This window comes from Rhipicephalus sanguineus, chromosome 7, assembly GCF_013339695.2.
Source record: "Rhipicephalus sanguineus isolate Rsan-2018 chromosome 7, BIME_Rsan_1.4, whole genome shotgun sequence".
Taxonomy (NCBI): domain Eukaryota; kingdom Metazoa; phylum Arthropoda; class Arachnida; order Ixodida; family Ixodidae; genus Rhipicephalus; species Rhipicephalus sanguineus.
This window is the reverse complement of record NC_051182.1, coordinates 145,907,934-145,927,134: the sequence shown is the minus strand read 5'-3', so window position 1 is coordinate 145,927,134 and position 19,201 is coordinate 145,907,934. Positions and strand designations below refer to the sequence as shown.

General features: G+C 46.1%; 1 protein-coding gene across 1 annotated transcript; it reads left to right on the top strand.

Annotated features, from left to right (window-relative positions):
* Positions 1-6,866: 6,866 nt before the first annotated feature.
* Positions 6,867-17,258, top strand: LOC119400189 (soluble calcium-activated nucleotidase 1). Its single transcript, XM_037667190.2, has 3 exons — positions 6,867-7,924; positions 10,609-10,812; positions 11,574-17,258. Exons 1-3 carry the CDS (start codon positions 7,246-7,248, stop codon positions 11,957-11,959), a joined length of 1,269 nt encoding a protein of 422 aa, XP_037523118.1. The 5' UTR covers positions 6,867-7,245; the 3' UTR covers positions 11,960-17,258.
* The last annotated feature ends 1,943 nt before the right edge of the window (positions 17,259-19,201 follow it).

Sequence of the window (19,201 nt, the reverse complement as noted above, 5' to 3'; positions counted from 1 at the left end):
TCTCCGCAATGGAAACAAAGTGGACGGCGGTCGACGGTGCGCCACAAGTCCGTCTTACGAACAAATGGTCGACTAGTGGCCATCCTTTGCGACCAGGTTGCAGACGTTGGCGGAGGGTAGAACGGCGACGTTTCCAGATGCGCATTAAGCTGTGGAGTCGGCGGCGGTGGTGGTGGAATGTACGCTGGAATCACCGGCTCATGCGGCGGTGGAATGTACGTTGGGACCACCGGCTTGTTGCAGGTATGAGCCAGAGGAGATGAGTTGTGCGGCACTGGCGTTGGACGACGGACGGTCGATGCATAGTTAACAGATCGCTGGTCTGGTAGCGATTCGGGCAGAGAAAATGCTTGCCTGATTTCCTGTCGTACAACTTCTGCAACGGAAGCCATTGCAGGTTCTTGCGGAGTCACAAGGAGGTTGCGAATCTCTTCACGAACAACCTCGCGAATGAGCTCACGTAGAGAACCCCCACTGCCGGCCGTCAGAGCAGAGACGTTGATCGAGGCGTTGTTCGGTCGGTCGTAATAGCGGCACCGTTGCTGTAGTGCTCGCTCGATAGTTGTAGCCTCCTGGACGAATTCCGCAACGGTTGTCGGCGGGTTGCGAAGAAGACCGGCAAACAGTTGTTCTTTGACGCCTCGCATCAAATGTCGTAGTTTCTTGGCTTCAGGCATCTCAGGGTCAGCTCGTCGAAATAGGCGAATCATGTCCTCCGCAAACATGGCGACGCTCTCATTCGGTTTCTGTATACGCGACTCGATGAGTTGCTGAGCCGAATCGCGGCGGTCGTTGTTTGCGAAGGTGCTGCGAAGCTGCTGCCGAAATGCGTCCCAAGAAGACAATGTGGCCTCGCGGTTCTCATACCACGTACGAGCGCTGTCCGCTAGAACGTAGAGGTCCAGCACCTCCACCAGTGTCGCAACGCAGAAATAACAAGAAACAGGACCACGTTGCGACGAGGAAAGACAAGTCTGTATTCAGATAACAAAAAAGAGCAGACGCCTCAACATCGTCTTCCTCAGAGAGCCCACAGCTGCAGCTCGTGCTTCTCGCTTCTTTGTCCTGTCGTCCTGTCGGCTATTGATCGTGACAATATATTCCACCCCATCTCGCATGCACCAAAGGCCGTGTACGTGGGGTTGACTCACAACTAAGCCCGTCTGAGACACTCGAGAAACGCTCAATGGCCGGAGTAATAGCTGTCTATACCGGTGCAACCTCATCGTAGACGATGTGAGGGTAGCCACGGAGTCAGTAATTAGTCAGTAAAAGTCACGTAAGAGTCAGTAAGAGTCACGTGGAAAAGCTGAATTTGAGGTTCACTCAGTTAAACGAAAGTCTGCGACGCGATGTTGGAATGACCACTGCACTCGGGATTACAGGCGTAGAAAGGCCTCCTGCAAGAAGCTATTACACAATCAATTTCCAAAAAACTGATCAGAATATAAACTCATTGCTGGTACACTGAAACGTACGGTGGAGAAAGCCTAAGTGGAGTATGACGAAAAGCATTTTGAATTTCTTTCAAAATCAAACAACGAAAGGGAACTATTTGGCTTTCTAACGACACAGGAAACTATAATTGCTCAATCAGTAAATATTGAATACATAACTTTATCGCCGCAGGAACTGACGCAATCATTGGGGAGCATAGCGCAAGGTTTGGAAAAGCGATTTTCGTCTTGCATTAATTCTGCGTTCATGTGACAGTTTTACGGAAATATCGATAGAGGAATTATCAGAGGTTATAAGGAAACTTCCCGCGGCCGCTCCAGGCCCTGGTGGAGTCCCTACGGGAATGTTGAAAATTTTATTCAAAGAGTCGCGGGATGATTTCTTTAATGTAATAAATTATTTAATAAAAGAAGCTTGGATTCCAATTGAATGGAAAATCGCGAACATTATATCGGTTCTTCAAATACCAGGAGACAGGGGCGTAGCCAAGGGGGGGGGGTTGGGGGGGTTCAAACCCCCCCCGAAATTTTTCAGTTTTGCTTGCGTATATATACACGCACACATACAAACGCACGCACGAACATACATAAAGTATGGTTGAACCCCCCCCGAAAAAAATTTCTGGCTACGCCTCTGCCAGGAGAAGGCTATGTTTTAGACAATATCAGGCCAGTTGCGCTGACGTAAAATTTCGTAAAATTAATAGAAAGAGCATTGCATATTCGGATGACGAAGTGTGTAGACAGAGAAATTATATTTCGCCCATGCCAAATAGGATTCAGGCAGGGACGTTCCATATGGCAAGCGCGTATTGACCTCGAGTGTCGGATACATCTGGCGCGGAGCCAAGGACAGTATGCAGCTTTAGTTACACTGGACATCACAAAAGCCTACGATAGCGTCGAACATAGCGTACCAGTCAGTCGTCCGATAGATCAACTTCCCCTACTATTTACAAGCGTGGATTACGGAATTTTTAAGTAATAGGAAATTTTATTGTTCTCGGAGTGAATTTTCATCGAGTACTTGTAAACAGGAAAAAGGTGTACCCCAAGGGGCTGTTCTGTCGCCGGTAATATTCAATATTTTACGAAGCTCGATCCCATGTCATGATAATGTACACGCGTACGTCTATGCGGATGATATAGCGTTCTTTTCATCAGCTAATGGCACATCAAAACCTGCAAATGTATTTATCTGAAATAGAACACTGGCTTGATGTTATTCATCTCTCTCTAAACGTGAATTGGTGTGTATTGTTAGTATTCCCTCTGAAAGACCCAGTACATATATCTCTTTCGTACAAGCTTGACATCATCCAACAAGTTCAAAATGTCAAATATTTGGGAACGATATATGACAGCTCTCTGCTATGGCGAAACCACATAGAGCATATTGCAGCAAAGGGTGTTCGGGCAGTTGGTATATTACGGAGAATAAGCAACAGAAGATCAGGAATGCGCAGAGCCACGTTATTATCAATATAGCGCATGCATGTAAGACTGGTACTAGAATTTGGGTCTGTTTTGTACTTCTGGAGAAGCAGGCACTGCGAATGTGCTTGCTTATAGGGCTACCTAAATTTGTAGCGAATAATGTTTTGTATATGGAAGCTAGAATTCCTTCACTCATAACTAGATTCAGAATATTGGCTGTACAAACATATTTAAGGGCATATGAGTCCCCTTTAAGGCGCAACCAAACAGTTTTCATTGGGCAACCTGTTTCTTTTCTTTTTTTTCCCACTGGCCTAGATTTCACACACTTCAAGTAAGTTTGTACGATCTCTTCTCGATCCACTGTATATCCAAAATAAAGGAGGCTATTTCGGTTTGTAATGCTGCAAATTGTCTCCTGATCTACTCTGATGACATTTTCCCCTAATATAATGCCAAACACCTACCGAGTAATATGTTAAGAGCTACTCTACAGGACCACCTGCTAAGAATGCAAGCAAATGTCGTCATTGCGACGGACGCATCGCACAGAGGTGAAAAGAGCCGGTCCTTTTCTCTCCGAATTCCAGGTTCCACACCCATCTTTATTGCAGAATTTTTAGCGGTAGTATTGACCCTTCGTAATCTGAACAAATAAGTAAATTCCGCCGCAATAATAACGGATTCTTTATACGTGTGCAGTGCGCTCACGGCATCCGGTGATTCGAGAATCGAAAGCACTGAAAGAGTTCAAATCGCTAGTACCTCATCACTCAACTTATGTTCGATTAGTATGGGTACCTGGGCATAGAGGCCTGTTGCTAAATGAAACGGCTGATGCACTAGCGAAAGCGTCGTTAGATGAACCAGCTCTTAACATTACCCCTACATCAGCTATTAATATTACCCCTACACCGTTGCGCATCATTGTATTAGACTTAACGCCTTCAAATTTACTCTCCCTAGGTGCACTTACCATTGGGCACAGCAACGGGAAAGTATGCGAGGCCGTTTAAGACGAGATTCCACGTTTCCAAAACTTTGTAGTTAACCAAAGTGGGCTCCATCAAATTATATTAGGTATTATTAATTTATTTCTTATTCGATAAGCATTGATCCGACCCCCCTTTTTTATTTTCAAAATAATAATTCTGAAAAAAATCTTTTTGTTGTACAAAACGAGAAATTATTCTTTTCTAGCTTTTAAATATCTAAGTTACCCGACTCTTGGCCAATCCCCCGGTCGCTGTGAGCCAAACTCTTAGGATCTACATCTACATTATAGTGAACTAGAATATTCTAGTTCACTGTATTCTAATTCACTATTGGCCTCGAGGAGTTACGGAGTCGCCCTCTATCGGACGCGCCTCGATTGCGTGCTAGGCAGGATACCGCCGGCGCGCTCCCCATAGGTTTTGCTGTCGGCGCTCTACAAAAACACCTCGCGGAAGCCCTCCAGGGCATTTCTGTAAGCACTTTCGAAGTGAACTGTGTTCTTTAATGTCAAAATAATCATTTTCGACGAACTGAAAGCACAAGATAGTCTACAGTCGCTGTCTCTTTGCAGAAAACCGAGCACCTGCTTCACGCTGTCACCGCGTTGCAGACCCCTGAACCGGCTTCTTGCGTGAAAGGTAGTCACTCGCTGAGTGCAAACTATGTGAAATATCTCGTTAGAGTAGACTGCCTGTATAACCAAACGGAGCATAACAGAAAGAAGCCCCAAGCCAGCGATCGCACGGGTTCGCGACGACTGACGGTGCCTCTGCATGTATGAGCGTCTGCATGTATGTTCGTACTGATGGTTTCGCTTTTGCTACGAGAGCATTTTGGCACCGCGCTGTGAACTTTAGGCCGCAAAATATGAGAATTTGTGAGTAAACAAACAACTACTGTTGCGCGGACGCTATCAGAGCAGTTCAAAAACAATTTCCTTATAACTGCGGCTTCGGTGCACATGGCAACTTTGTGATCTGCCGTCCCGACGATTCAGTGTTTTTTTTTTCTTTTTTTGGTCTAAATTCGGGTACGTTTCAATGTCATTTGACAAGTTGTCTCGTACTGCGTATTGATCGGTCTTCTCAGCGGGCAAATGCCGCTGCTTATGTTTCTTTATTCCGCGCATTCCTTTCGTTTGGTGCTCACACAAAACGTGAGCAAATGCGACGCCTTTATTAATGCTCGTTAATTACCGTTCCGTTTGCATTCCAGTGAACTTGCCGCTCTCTGTCATCAACAAATTCATAGACCAAAGCTTCACCACTTCGAGATTGCTGGTGGAAGAAGAACCAGTCTACCAGACGTAGCATGTAGTAGCATTCGACGCCTAGGAAAAGAAAGAAAATACAGTAACGTTTGCGGACTTGTTCTGCAAACGTCGGCTGTGAACTGGGACCCACATGAACTTGAAATAGTGGTGAATAAAATAGAAGTTATTGCAGCAACCAACAGCCGCAAAACAGGATAGTAATTATTTGGCATGTACCCCAGCAATTTTGGTAGCAGTGTCGTGTCTAACACCAACAGGGTGGCATCTTTCCCACGTAAATAAATGAGGCTCCAAGAAAATACATGGGGCTGGCCGGTGGGCCGATCACGGAGGCAATGCAAAATATATGTAGCTTATGAAGCAATGCATGCCTCATCAAATAGGAAGGTTGCCCGTCGGCGTCCCGCGTCGGCGGCGTCAACACGAGTGATGCAAAAAATAATCGTCACGTGATGGTGTCATCATATGACGTCATCATGACGTCACAGATCGACAAAATATGTAGCGTCATTATGACGTCACATAATGTGACGTCACATGATGACGTATTCACACGTCATGGTCGTTTTGCATTGCCTCCGTGATCGGTCACGGAGGCCGTGCAAAACCGCGTTAGCCGCAGAACGCTTTTGGAGGGGGCGCGGGAGAATCAGTACATCGACTGACAAGAAGAAGATGGCTTTCGCCTTCTAGTCATCTTTAACGAATGCATAAGGGACCCTGTGCGTTTTTTTTTAATTTAACGTATCTAAACAATGACTTGCGCATCTGCAGCCGATTTTGTGGACGCTGAGCGCGGGGCCGACGATCAAGAGGTCGCATTGGAGGGTTCTGAGATGGCATCGCACGTGGTAAAAGGTAGCGCTTTTACCATCCTGTGGCAGATAAGCATCATTTGCCGGCGGGAAGCGCGCGCGAGCCATCGTCTCAGTGCGCGCTGTCTGCTACTCACCGAACATCGCAGGCCCGAAGCAGTAACAAAAGTCTTCGTCGCGGAAGTACTTGTTGCACACAAGACTCGTAGCGGATGGCTACTTCCCGGTTCTTAGCTTTACAACCCATGCTTAACGCTGTTTCTTGTCCCGCGGTTACCAGTGCAGGCTGACACTGGGCTCCTTTGCGTAAGCGCGGCACTGCGGCACCGAGCGGTAGAGCCCCATGTTCGTCGCCTTCGGAGGCAGCCACTCTATTACAATGGTTTCAATTGAGTAGAAAATGAGAGAAAACTTCCGAATTTGAACAGACAACAGCGCATGTGGGACTTGAAACTCGTTTTCAAAGCACGCGGCAGTGCGCCACAAGCAGCCGACGCGGCCGCTGAGACCACGTGATCCTGCCAAGCACGTCACGCCGACGGTGGCGCCGGCGTTTCCAGTGGTGGGCCTCGAGGCCAATAATCTACATCTACACAGATGTGGGTGACGTGCCGCCATCTAAGCACGTTTCAGCAAAGCTCGCGCTTGCACCGCTTGCTGCGCCATCCATCGATGGCGCGGGCAAACAAATTTCGCTGTGCTTGGACTCGGGCTCGTATTTACCGCTTCTAACACCTCAGAGTCCCCCGCTATCTTCGTCTTATTCGTTTTCAGGCCCTCCGATTTCCGCTTGCACGCCGGTAACGCAAACCGACGAAACACGTCATACGACCGCGCTTGGCTACGAACGGCCGTTTCCTGGGCTGCTACCTGTCGTAAACCGTAGTAAACCTACGCGCAAGCAGTCGGCTGCCAGGCAGGTGTTATGGTGTCCGTGGGAGGATTCTCGCCGAAAAAAACGATTCCGGTACGACCACGGCGTCTGTGACTGCGCGTTAAACCTCCGAGCGATCAACACGACGAACACCGGTACTTTGGAAGTCGACGCGTCGCCACGTAAGTCGCGAATCCGCAACGAGTTCCGGGCCCAGCTTGCAGCTGGCCAAGTGACGTTCGCCAGGCCAGCCAGCTCTCTCCCATTCAATCGCCGGAGGTCTCATTCAATCTCCCCGCCGACCATGGGCGCCCGTGAACTACTTTCGCGCTCGGTTGTACAGGGGCCTCGCCGCTCCTGACGTGGACGGTGTCCGCCAAATGGGCGCGGACAATGGAGCTTCGAGTGCCTCTCATCGATAACCGGGAATCCACGGGTCCCCCGCCTTCTTCTTCGATAATGAAGATGCAAGATTGGGTGATGAGTTCGGGCCGACTGCCGACGGCCTACCGCATCGGCAACTCCACCCTCCGCTGCCAGGTCAACTTCGTAGTCGCCGTGGCTCTCACGGGCATCACCTGCCTGCTTCTCATGTACGCCCTGCTTCCCTGGGGCAAATATCACATCCTGGAGGACCACATAGACGGCCCCGGACACGAACACGGACATCAGCACATCCTGAAGGAGTACCTGCCGTACAACGACACGTACCCGCTTACGAAGCCCATCGTGTACGGACGCAAGGTGCGATACAAGATCGCCTGCATCACCGACTTGGACACCGAGTCCAAGCTCAAAGGAACCGAGAACACTTGGGTGAGCTACCTCAAGGTCGGCTACCTTGTGGTGGACAAGACCATGAGTGAAGTGAGTATAGAGTGGGAGGACGGCATGACCATGCTCAAGGGACAGTTCGCCATGGGAGGACGCGGCATGGAGCTCTCGGAGCTGGTGGTGTTCAACGGCAAACTCTACACCATGGACGACAGGACTGGGGTGGTGTACGAGATAAGGGACAACAAGGTGATACCGTGGGTGATGCTCACAGACGGCAACGGGGAAGCACCCAAGGGTGAGTCTTCCTTAGGGTTATTTGTCATATCTCGCGCTGCTTGCGATAAGATCACGCACTTCCGACGATAGGTAAAACCGGGCGCTAGGTGAAGCCGGAAGCAGAGAAGAAAGCAGAGAACAATGGTCGTTTCTGGGGTACGACCGTGGGCGAGTTGGTGAGCCATGGTGAAACCTGCATGGTGTGAAGACAACCCGCCGCGGTGGTCTAGTGATTGTGGTGCTCGACTACTGACCCTAAGGTCGCGGGATTGAATCCCGGCCGCGGCGGCCGCATTTCGGTGGAGTCAAAATGCTGAAGGCCCGTGTGCTTAGATTTGGGTGCACGTTAAAGAACCCCAGATGGTCGAAGTGCATCTGACTTCGTTCGGGCTGTGTAGATTTTGCTAAGATCCTTATGGTTTAGTGGGTCTAGTAATGCAGTGTTGGCGTTGCACAGGATTAGACTAATAAGAGATTCGGATTAAGGCTTGCAAGCAGCTTGTGTGAGCAAGAACCTGAACTCTTCAAGGATCTGGCTGGAAGCCAAACGTCTTCTGTATCTAAGAAATTGGCATCACTAATCCAAATCTCTCTGGTAACATTGTTTTGTGGCTCGACATAAAGCTTTTGGTGAAGTGAAGTGTAAAGTTAACAAAATCGTTGAGACTAAGGATCCAAAAATAGTTTTTATACACAACACACTCTCTTCAGGTCTCGCCGGTGTCCAAACATCTCGTGTTTTTTGCAGATGTAACACAAGACATTTGCATCTCTAATCTAGAAGCTTATAAAGTAATATTATGCTTTGTGCTCAACATAGGGGGTCAACTATTAGGTTCATATGTGGCGAACAAAGTGTTCCACTTTGAAATTCACATTTGGAGCTTCGTGACATTGGAAGTGACGTGGCATGGTGTCTGCATAACACAAATCATTAGCATCCTTGATTTCAAGTTTGATAACTACTGAATGTTGATGGCCCCGTCATTTATTCGGGGCCCTTCGCATGGACTCAACTCGCAGCTCCGTGTTGCAAACGAGCCGTTCAATTCAAAATTCACATTTAGAGTATAGTGAAAAGTGGCGTCGACGTGGCTTAACAGAAGGTGATTGCATCCATAACCTATAACTTTGACATTTAGCTTGACGTAGAGTCAACTAGCAGCACAAGCTGCCTTGAACCAACAGGTCTAAATTGAAATTCATATTTGGGCTCATGGAGGTAGCATTGACGTGGCAACAGGTCGGTCTTTGCGTACTCAGACTCGGAGAAGTCAGCTTGTATAAAAGGAAATTCCCTGCTTTTTGCCTGCGGCTTCTTTTCTTTCTCTTTTTTTTTAATTGCTGAGGGGTAGGCAGACTGGAGGAAAGGTAGTGCACATGTGCAGGTCATCTGTGTGTGTTCCATTGTTATGTCATGTTGTAATGCATCGCGGCCTTTGGAGCGTGACTCATCTGGTCTTTTTTCCCTTTCTTGCCACATTGTTTTCGCGAGCCCTCATTTGGTTTCTTAGCACTATTGTTTCGGCTTCTTTGTTGACATTTTTGCGTCAAATGAATGGCATCTTAATCATACCTGAGAGACTGTAAAAAAAATAGCAACACTTGACTGTGCCTACGTCTGTATGTACTTGTCCCGTTGCCTAGCACTGCTCCTTATTAACAGTGAAATGCACTAACAAGCTCAACTGTCAACACTTCATACTTGATGCTCGCTTCAATGCAACAATAGTGCTATGACTGTAATGGAAAGCATTACACTTCTTTCTAAACTTCGATCATATTTTAAGACAAACTTGAGGTCTCATCCTGCTTTAGTCATATTTTAAGTTAAGCTAATTCAACAACTTAAAGATGACTCACTGTAACCAAATTCAAGAACAAAAATAGGGAAATGTATCAAGATCTCGTTTCTTTGACAGGCAACGTAATCAAGCCAGCGGGCAGTGAAATCAGTGAAAGCGTAGGGGATATTATTTGTAATTTTTAACTGTAGTTTAGTAATTACGACATAAATGGAAATGAAATAAAGTGAATTAAAGAAACAGCTTGCCTTCGATAGGACTGAACCTACAGCCTTTGGATAACACGTGTGACACTTTACCTATTGAGCTGCGGCAGCAGTCATTCCCCCGTCCACTTTATTGGGTATTTATGTGCGTGCAATCCCGGGAGCGTTAGCCAGCGTCACTCGTAGCCATGGTGATGCAGGTGGAACTCTTTCTTGCCAGCTGGCGAAACATAAAAATTGTTAATATTGTATCAAAACACTTGCAGCGTTGTGAAACATTGCAGTAAAAACATCAGGTTTAGGTTATTCACTGCACGTTGCGAGCAAACTGGCGTCTTCCACAAGTGCGCGCGCGTGTCCTGTCCCCGTGCAAGACAGTTTGTACAGTGACTCATTGTGCCATACCATAGTCACCTATCATCACACCTCCCTCTTTCTCTTTCTTTCCCCTTCCCCCTTACTCCCGTGAGGAGTAGCAGGCTAGAAACCTGCTTTCCAGGCCGACCTCTCCTCCTTCTTCTCATTAAAACATCTTCTTCTTATGGTACCATTGCTCCATCCCTCTCAGTTGTTTGGTATTTGTGTATGTGCACAAGTATAGCCCTAGGAGTATTAACTAGCGCTGCACCTGATTAATATGTTGAGTTGTACCATAAGATCTTTACACTGAATCACCCTCACGTGCCACACAGGTTTCAAGAGCGAGTGGGCGACCGTGCGAGAAGGCGTCCTGTACATAGGTGGGCTGGGCAAGGAGTGGACGAACAGCAAGGGCCACGTGATCAACCACGATCCCCAGTGGATCAAGGTCGTGACCCCGGGCGGTCGCGTGGAGCACCGTGACTGGCGAGACAATTACCGGAGGCTGTGCGAGTGGGCAAAGTATGGACCCCCAGGTAAGCAGGTCTTTACCATCTGTTCTAAGAATTTTTGACACTGGTCGTACAGAGAGTCACAGGACAAAGTTGGTCGCATAGAAACCTGTCTCAAATGGTTGCAAATTGTTGCGCAGCGAAAAAGCAACTATTTCGGGTCACTCGCAAATCTCTGAACCAATAAGTGGCACAGGAGCCAGAAATTTGTTTATTTTGCATTAGTAATGGATGTTTGGGCAGACTTGAACGGCCCATATCGCAAGGCATTTTGGTGATGTCATTGGCAGGTTGCATGCTAGCTTATGGAAGCAGCTGTCATCGTAGTTGCTCCTTCGTTGCCGGTCACCATCAGTCACACAGCCTCAGTTGATTGCCAGTGTAAACGAGCCCTTTGGGTGGTAGTCTCGGCTGTTCACATTACTCGGCAATCCCTTTTCTCGGGGCTTGTTTATCATGTTGCTGGCAAGATAAGAAGAGAAACAGGTCAAATAATGCAATGTCAAATTAAAGAGTCCCTGAAACAGTTTTTGAAGTTTTGTCAACATTTAGGCTACAGCATCATCAAATCATTCGCACCATAAATTAAGCAACGCATCTTGTATCAAGGCAGCTGTTAGCAATTGGTTGTTACCCTTCTTCTCAGCACGGTCATGCCTACTGTTGCGTAGACAAATCCACTCGCTGCTTTTTAAAAGTAAGGAGTCCAGTGAACCGGGCTAGTTGGTATTCATTTTAAAAACCAACTTTTTAAAAGACCAACATTGCACGCTGTTGTTTTCCAGGCTACATGATCCACGAAGCCGTCGCGTGGAGCCACCACTTCGGCGAGTGGTTCTTCCTTCCGCGCCGTGCGAGTACCACAGCGTACAACGAAGTCGAGGACGAAGAGAAGGGCACCAACCTGATGCTGCGCACGGACCCGCAGTTCACTCGCGTCCGCGTGACACAGGTCGGCCCTTTGTTGCCGACCCACGGCTTCTCGTCAGTCAAGTTCGTGCCGAGCCTGACGCGCTCGGACCGGGACAGCCTCATCCTCGCGCTCAAGTCGGAGGAGTACAAAGGAAAGACTGCATCGTACATTACTGTGATTCGCGTGGAGGATGGGAAGGTGCTCTACCCCGAGACCAAGATAGGCGACTACAAGTTCGAAGGGGTGGAGTTCATCTGATGACTCGACAGACGGCTTATCGTCAAGTGTTACCCTGTGTGTGTTCTGTAGCCTTGTGAAGCCGGTAAAGGTAATCTTCGTGTGAGGCTGCTTTAAATTTTGACTTTCGAGCTTTATCGACATTCTCACGTCTTCCCCGCTTACTACTGCAGTAAGATATCCTCACCTCTTCATAATTGCTTTTGATCATATTACCACTTATCCAAAAAAAAACTGAACGTCTCGTGACGCTAAAATTACTGTTCGATTGCCAAAATTCATGTGGGCCATCAGTTTCAATGGCCTGTCACTCCCACTACATGAAAAAGAGCTTTTGCCTCTTTGTTCTTCAGTATCAAATTTTCTTCGCACTAAAGCCTGTCCTTTAAGTAGCATTTGTACAACGTTACGTCTTTTATCGGCTTCACAAGGCTGCGTCTAGATATGCGTAAGCTAAATCCTTGCTTCCAACGTGCTGAGTTTTAAGAGGCAGTTTGGTTTGGCAACGCCTAATGGAAACGACGCCAAAACCCTGATTTAATATGCTTGTGGCTTCTTCAAGCGAGCCATTAACCAAGTTCTGTGGCTATACATTCAATGACTAACCAATTGGAGAGAAAAAAAGTGCACTTTTGTGGCAATTTGTTACTGTTGTTTGTTATGCCGTAAAGGCTTTGCATTGTGGGACGGGACTTGTGGGAAGTTAAAATATGCAAGGAAACTGCCACCAATGTATGTATAAAGTGAAAGTGAAACCTACCTTCGCTCGCTGAGTGCAAAGGGACAAATCTTTTTTTTTTTGCCTTTGACCGCCGAGGTTGGTGAAACTTTTTCTAGTCATCATTTCCTATATTCCTGCGTGCGTTCCCCGTTGCATAGCGTGAAGCAAAGAGCCTCAACGTTTTTTACCTGAACCTGTTTGATGTCCTCTCCGGTTTAATGCAACAGACAAAATGCTTCGGAAATTTCTGGCTTTTCGCCGATGGCAGCTACTGTAATATTTGCATTGGCAAAGCTTGTTGGTACTACTGTTTTCGAGATTCATTACGAAACACCCTGTCACTGGTACCGGTACCAGTTTTGTGGTACCAGGCATCTGTGTCGTCAGGGTTCCTTGTCACTGACCATACTTCCCTGGCTTGATATGTACCCAGTAGTGACCAGTTTGTCGGAGTGTTTTCAAACCTGTTATGAGACACCCTGTCATTGAAAGTCTTACTATTTCTGTGTATGAATAGCTAAGTAGTGTCACGGCAGGGCTTATCAGCTATGGTATGACAGTGCTGGTGTAGCGGCTTGTCGTAAACTCTTAAATACTAGGTATTTTCCTTCATGCAGCAGGTAAAGCATTCATTCTTACAGCTTCATTATGACAAGTCGTGTCCATTTTGAAAAATTGATGTTTCACACTTAAAGCAGCTGGTTCAGTGCTATGGCGGAACTGTATTTGTTTATGTATAGTAGTTGATATCAAAACTTTCTAAAGTGCAGCTTTAGCAAAGGAAAAGCCAAATTTTAGTGCCCTCTGATTTTTTCCAGTTTCCGGTACATTTAACGAAACACTCTATTGATAATGTATGCGCCAGTACAAGCTGTATTACATGCTGAATGCCCTGGCTCATGAAAGTATTTAAGCTCTTTCTCAGATTTTACCCACCATAGACTTCAAACATGTATTGTACAGACGATTTGAGACGAAGTTTCAGTCTTGTGCCGATGTTGACTCGAACCGTGTGTGAAAAGTGTGTGCCTTCGAACTGTCCAGTACAGAAAAGACTAAACATTGTGTCGGGCGTGTGTGACGTGCTTTGCAGCGCCTGCACGGGCCCAAGTGAAGAGAGATCTGCAAAAATTTGTTTCGAATGTGATGTGTTGTTAGGTTTGTACAGAAGATGCTGATCAAAAGGCTTTTGTATACATAGTACATGTTCAGTTCATAGGCTGTCTACTTGCAGGAAACGGGACGTGCCGTTTCTTGTCTCCGTTCTTTTCTTTCCTTTCAACATATCAGCATGTGCAGATGCCCACAGAGTTGTCGGCTGATAGAGACCACAAAAGAGCTCGTAGGTTATATTGGATTGATTGAGTGATTGCAATGTTCTCACACCTGCAAGGGTATGGAGAGGATTTAATTTGTGCAGTGATTAGGTTCATTAATTCACTCTGTGCTTCCTTACTGGCAGCACACTGCCATAATCACTGTACTGTCATCTAATGACAATGACAATGAGATGATAATGATAACTCCTGCGGTCAATTTTGCACATTTAAGGAGTGGGGGAGCACTGTGGAACCACAGAATGTGTGATTTGTATAGAAGTTAAACTCGTAAGATTAGATGTTGGTAGCAAGTGTAGTGTTCTTTACAGACATTTGTACATACTAGTTCTAGCAATAATGATTTTCTTGACACCTATCCCCTGCCTTTTTACTCTTTAACGCTGCTCACAGAGCTCACATTGTACTTGTTATTGAATTTAATTTAGAGTAAATTAGCACTGCTTTCCGGATTTTGTGCTGATTTGAAATTTGCATTGAAAAAGTATGTTGCCCAGTTATGTAGGCAAGGTTGGCACTCGCACTAACACAGATATTGATAGATCTGATGTGCTTGGGAGCTGTTTGTTATAAAGATAATAGCAAATGCATTTGCTTGTCAAAAGAATCCAAAAATGTAATTTTCAACGCTTTTTTTTCTGTAATTTTCAGCGACAAATGCTCTTCGTCTGCCCATGCTTTTTTCTATAACCAAGTATGAAGCCTGATGCACGCAACTTTACATGAAGTACATGCAAAGCTATATTCTAGAGTGCTTGGAAAAGTTTCTGTTTGTCGTTTTTATTGCACAGAGTTCGCTGCACATGCTGTGTTCTCAGTGACTGCAAGGCTTTCTTGATTATTTTATTTTGTGTTAATCGCCACAGATTTAACCTAAAACTCATGATGGCAATGTTGGACACCCAGAAAAACCAATCGCAGTGTCACCTTCAATGGTGTAGTGTTGACTGATCTAGCTACGCTACCCACTTGCCTCAATTGTGCAGCCTTCCTATAACCTTCTAATCACTCCATCCTCTGATGATCCTTCGTTCTGATGCATACAGATTCGTACGGACATACGGAAATGGATTCATACGGACAAGCCAACTTCACTATGTAATGCACTCAGCAGCAAATTTTTATTCGCATTATGCATCACACAAACAGCTTCTGTCATCCTGCATTCACGTGAAAATTGGGAAGCAAGACACACGGGATGAAACCATAGCTTCAACCATTGCATTCCTTCAGTTCGTCAGGAACTCCATACCACATTTTGCTGTGCGACATTGAAAATTGTCAGTTTCCCCCTGATATCAGTTCATTGAACATTGGGATTGAAGCCAGTGCTACGGTGTCATTCTTTCCAGAAAGATTCCATCTCGTCGGTGTCATCCACACTTCCAATCATGCGTGATCGATTTGCCCAATCATGTGCACTGGTTCAGTGTAAACTTACTCTTAGAATCCTCTGCACACATTGATGAGGGATGTTAAGCACCCTAGTTTTGCCTACAATCGGGTTTCAACTCTAAAAACAATGTCTTTTGGGAATCTTAATGCACGGGCATGGTGAAATTGCCCCTTCACAGCATTCTAGTCACCAATCGGCAGCAGGTGCTTTAATGTTCATATATCTTGGATTTTCAGATTACCACATGGCCTTTTTGATAGTACGATCTTGGCCAGGATAATGTGATGATTGTATTCCAGTGCTATTCTTTCTTTTTTTTTGCTCTTCGTTAGTGGTCTAGCTGGTACTCTTGACTCCCTTTTCATCATGTTGGGCAACCATGAACAATCAGTGATAAGGGAATAGAGTCAGTTGAATTGAATTGCTGGCCCTTATTTCTTCCTTTGGCTTCAGTGCATTAGTTGCACATGAAGTTCAGAGTGGCTTAAGTAAATTGTCAGCTGCACTACTTGAGTGGGCATCAAGCTGATGTTATGAAGTAGCTTAAGGCACAAGCATCGAATTTGTGAAACAAATGCTTGTTGGATTGTTTGTTGAACTGCGAAACTCGCCTGAATTTCTTTTCCCCATTTTTGAAGCACTGGGCAGTACCTTTCTTGATAACCTTACATAAGCATTTAAAGCTATTGCTTCTTTTTTGCAGTGTTTTGTGTTCAGGTGTGGGTTGTTCTGTCAGTGCTTTAGTGGCTTGATCATCAGCAGTTATAAATAATTATTTATGCATCATTTTGCCATTAGCTCACCTGACACAGCTTTTGTTGGAACATTGTGCTAACAGTGGTAGTCCTATCGTGGACTTGCGTAAGTTCATCTCGGTTTCTTGGGATGACCAGGGTAGCGCATCTTTAACCAGTCGCCTTCGCATGCCTCTCAAAAACCACAAAAATCACAATAGACACCAACCGTTACCTGCAAACTGTGCACTTGCTAGCAGAAACGCGCATTTGTTCTTTGGGACATGTACTTTGCTTAGCTGTGGCACTGCAAAAGGAATATGAGTGTCATTTTTGCTGCACTGTCATCAACATGCCACAGTGACAAAAATATTACAGCAGTAATAATTCAAATGCAATGTAACTTTTCTTTGCACCGCTTCCTCACTTGTCGGTTTCCACTGGCCGAGGTGGACTTTTGTTGAACGTTTGTTGAACATTAAAAGTTCATGCATTGTTTCAGTGTTTTAGTACTTGTATTATCAGACAGTGGTGTGGAATGTAGGGAGTGACATTTAGCACTGTATCCTCCTAATACCAAAGGTAGCGTGTCATAAAATGAGAGGAGGCAGAACTGTTGCAAAGTATACGTTGTTCCACACAACATTAACCCCTTACATTGCAGGCACAGTAGGTAAACAGCTTTCATGTAAAGGGCTCACACTTCTCAATAACATAGACATCTGTGGCTATGTAACGTGCAGTGCTCCTCTACTGCATTGCACTCAAGTACAGTAGACTCCTGTTAAACGAAAGCTGAAGGGACCAGGAGAATCTGTTTCATTTAACAGGAGTTTCGTTTACTGAGAGATGAAAAGGGGTGCAGAATTCAAGCACAAAACCAATCATGTTAGAGGCAGTTGTTCCATTTAAGCAGCAATTTCATTTAAGAGAGTTTCGTTTATTGAGAGTCTACTGTATTCATGACTGGAAAATTGTCCCGCAGAGGAAACAATAAGATGAAATACATCATAATAGGTGAACATATCACCTAGCCTGTTGTAAAATTTGTGTTTCATCCTGCTGCCATGTTTCGTCATGGTATAGCTATCCTACTCCAACACTAATAAACATTTTGTACATTACAAGCCTACTACTTTGTTGCTTTGATGATGATAATTTGCCTATGTAGGACGGACGATTGGGCAAGTTGGTATGGATTCATAATTATAAAATGGTGCCACGAAGTACGACATAAATCACTAAAGAACGCACAAAGCATAAGTGCCGATTACTGTTGGAATACAATAGAATACTGTTGTGTACAGGTATTCCATTGTCATGCGGCACTGTCTATATAGTCAACGCTTTTATAACCAGTTGGTTCTAGTAACATTTTATGTATTCGGCGCTTGTGTTTCGTGTGTTCCTCTGTGATTTTGTCGTACTCCGTTGCGCCGTTTCATAATATAATGATTTCCTTACCATATGGCTCGTACCCACACTGGGGTATTGGCCAAGAATTGTTCATACAAAATTTTAAAGAATATTTGGACTACTAACTGATGATTAATCAGGAAACAAAAACAAACATGTATGAGAGAGTGCAATAATTACCGTTGCTCTGTGGTTCACATAAAACACCCGTTGTTTCGAAAGGTGCTGAAACGACCCACCTCTGCCCACTTTTGATCACTTAAAGTAGATGGCTTGTTTTCCTGTGAAAAATATGTCACGTGAACCTAGAGGAGGTACCGGTCGCCCGTTTTTACACATGGTGAATGACTAAAAGGGAGCCCATCTTGAAGTGGTTTTTAACTTCGCTAGCGCTGTTCGAAACCATATTTCTAGCGCATTTAGGACCATTTCTAGAGCACTTCAAAATCATTCCAAGAAGAACTTCCACCGACCAGCCCAACAATTGGGGCTCTGCTAGAGAGCCGGTTGTTCACAGTAACCACGCAAGTAGTTCGGCGCCTGCCAACTGCTGACTTTAAACTCGGAGGGGAGAACATCCTGCGCGAGCCGATCGTGTGTTGCTCGCAACCCCATTCCGGGTTATCTGACTCGCGTGCGTCAGTTGGCCTCCGTTCAAGAATGAAGGGGCTTGCTACTGATAAGAGGCAAATTCCGGAGGCCCGTGCGTTCTATCTCTCGTTTGCATAAGACCTCCGCAGCCTTTCTACCGAGCTTATCGTTCTTTCCCACGCACACGCACCTCGGAGTGACGACCAAGATAAGCCACAACTAGGTCGATGCTTTTTAAATGTTATCTTTGGGTGATCCGCCTTTTTCATTTTCTTGCGCTTGCCCTCTGCTAGACCTCTGCCACTTTGGTAGTGGGGCGGAGCTTCACGATCCGGGACACGCATCCGGGACAACCGGGATTGCCAAAACAAAGGCCTCCGAGATCGAAAGACGTGCGGAGACCCTGCCACGGCGTTTCGCGTTTTTCACGCCAGGGGAAGGGCGCATGCGCCATGGCACCGTCTACGCCCCTGCGTCACCTGGCGTACGCATTGCGGGATGCTGCTGTGTAATCCACACCACAGACGACAGATTCAGGCATAACACATTTTTGTTTCGTTTTGGAATAAACTTTATTGAAGTACAGCTACGTATTCTTACGCTGGTTGGCAACTATAAGTGACAGGAAAGCCGCGTACAATGTGACATTCGTGGAACAGCGCACATCGTGAAGTTTGTTTCGAAAACACCGCAGTTGACACGGCGTGAGCAAAAGTGGGCGCGTGGAAGCGATTAACAAGATCTTTGCTGGCCATGTCAGCAGCTTCCTGCTTCATTCGATTGGTGACAACAGCAGGGATCATACGGGGAGTCTACTTGCACCTCAACAAGTTGGGGTCACGTGACCTGAGCGGGAACTTCGCGTGTGACGTCATACCACCACCGTACGATCAGAGGTTTTTGTGTTTTTTTTTTTTTCATTTTTCTGTGCTGCCCTCTGCCGTTTTGGTAGTGGGGCGGAGCTTCACGGGGTGATCCGGGGCAACCGGGATCGCCAGAACAAAAGCCTCCGAGATCGAAGGGCGTGCGGAGGCCCTACCACAGCATTTTCACGACATTCCCGCTAGG

Bases quoted from the DNA above. Each gene is read 5' to 3' on its own strand.
- LOC119400189 (XM_037667190.2), top strand. From the start codon at position 7,246: ATGGAGCTTCGAGTGCCTCTCATCGATAACCGGGAATCCACGGGTCCC. The intron at 7,925-10,608 runs GTGAGTCTTCCT...CGTGCCACACAG, and splicing joins CAACGGGGAAGCACCCAAGG to GTTTCAAGAGCGAGTGGGCG. The intron at 10,813-11,573 runs GTAAGCAGGTCT...GTTGTTTTCCAG, and splicing joins GGCAAAGTATGGACCCCCAG to GCTACATGATCCACGAAGCC.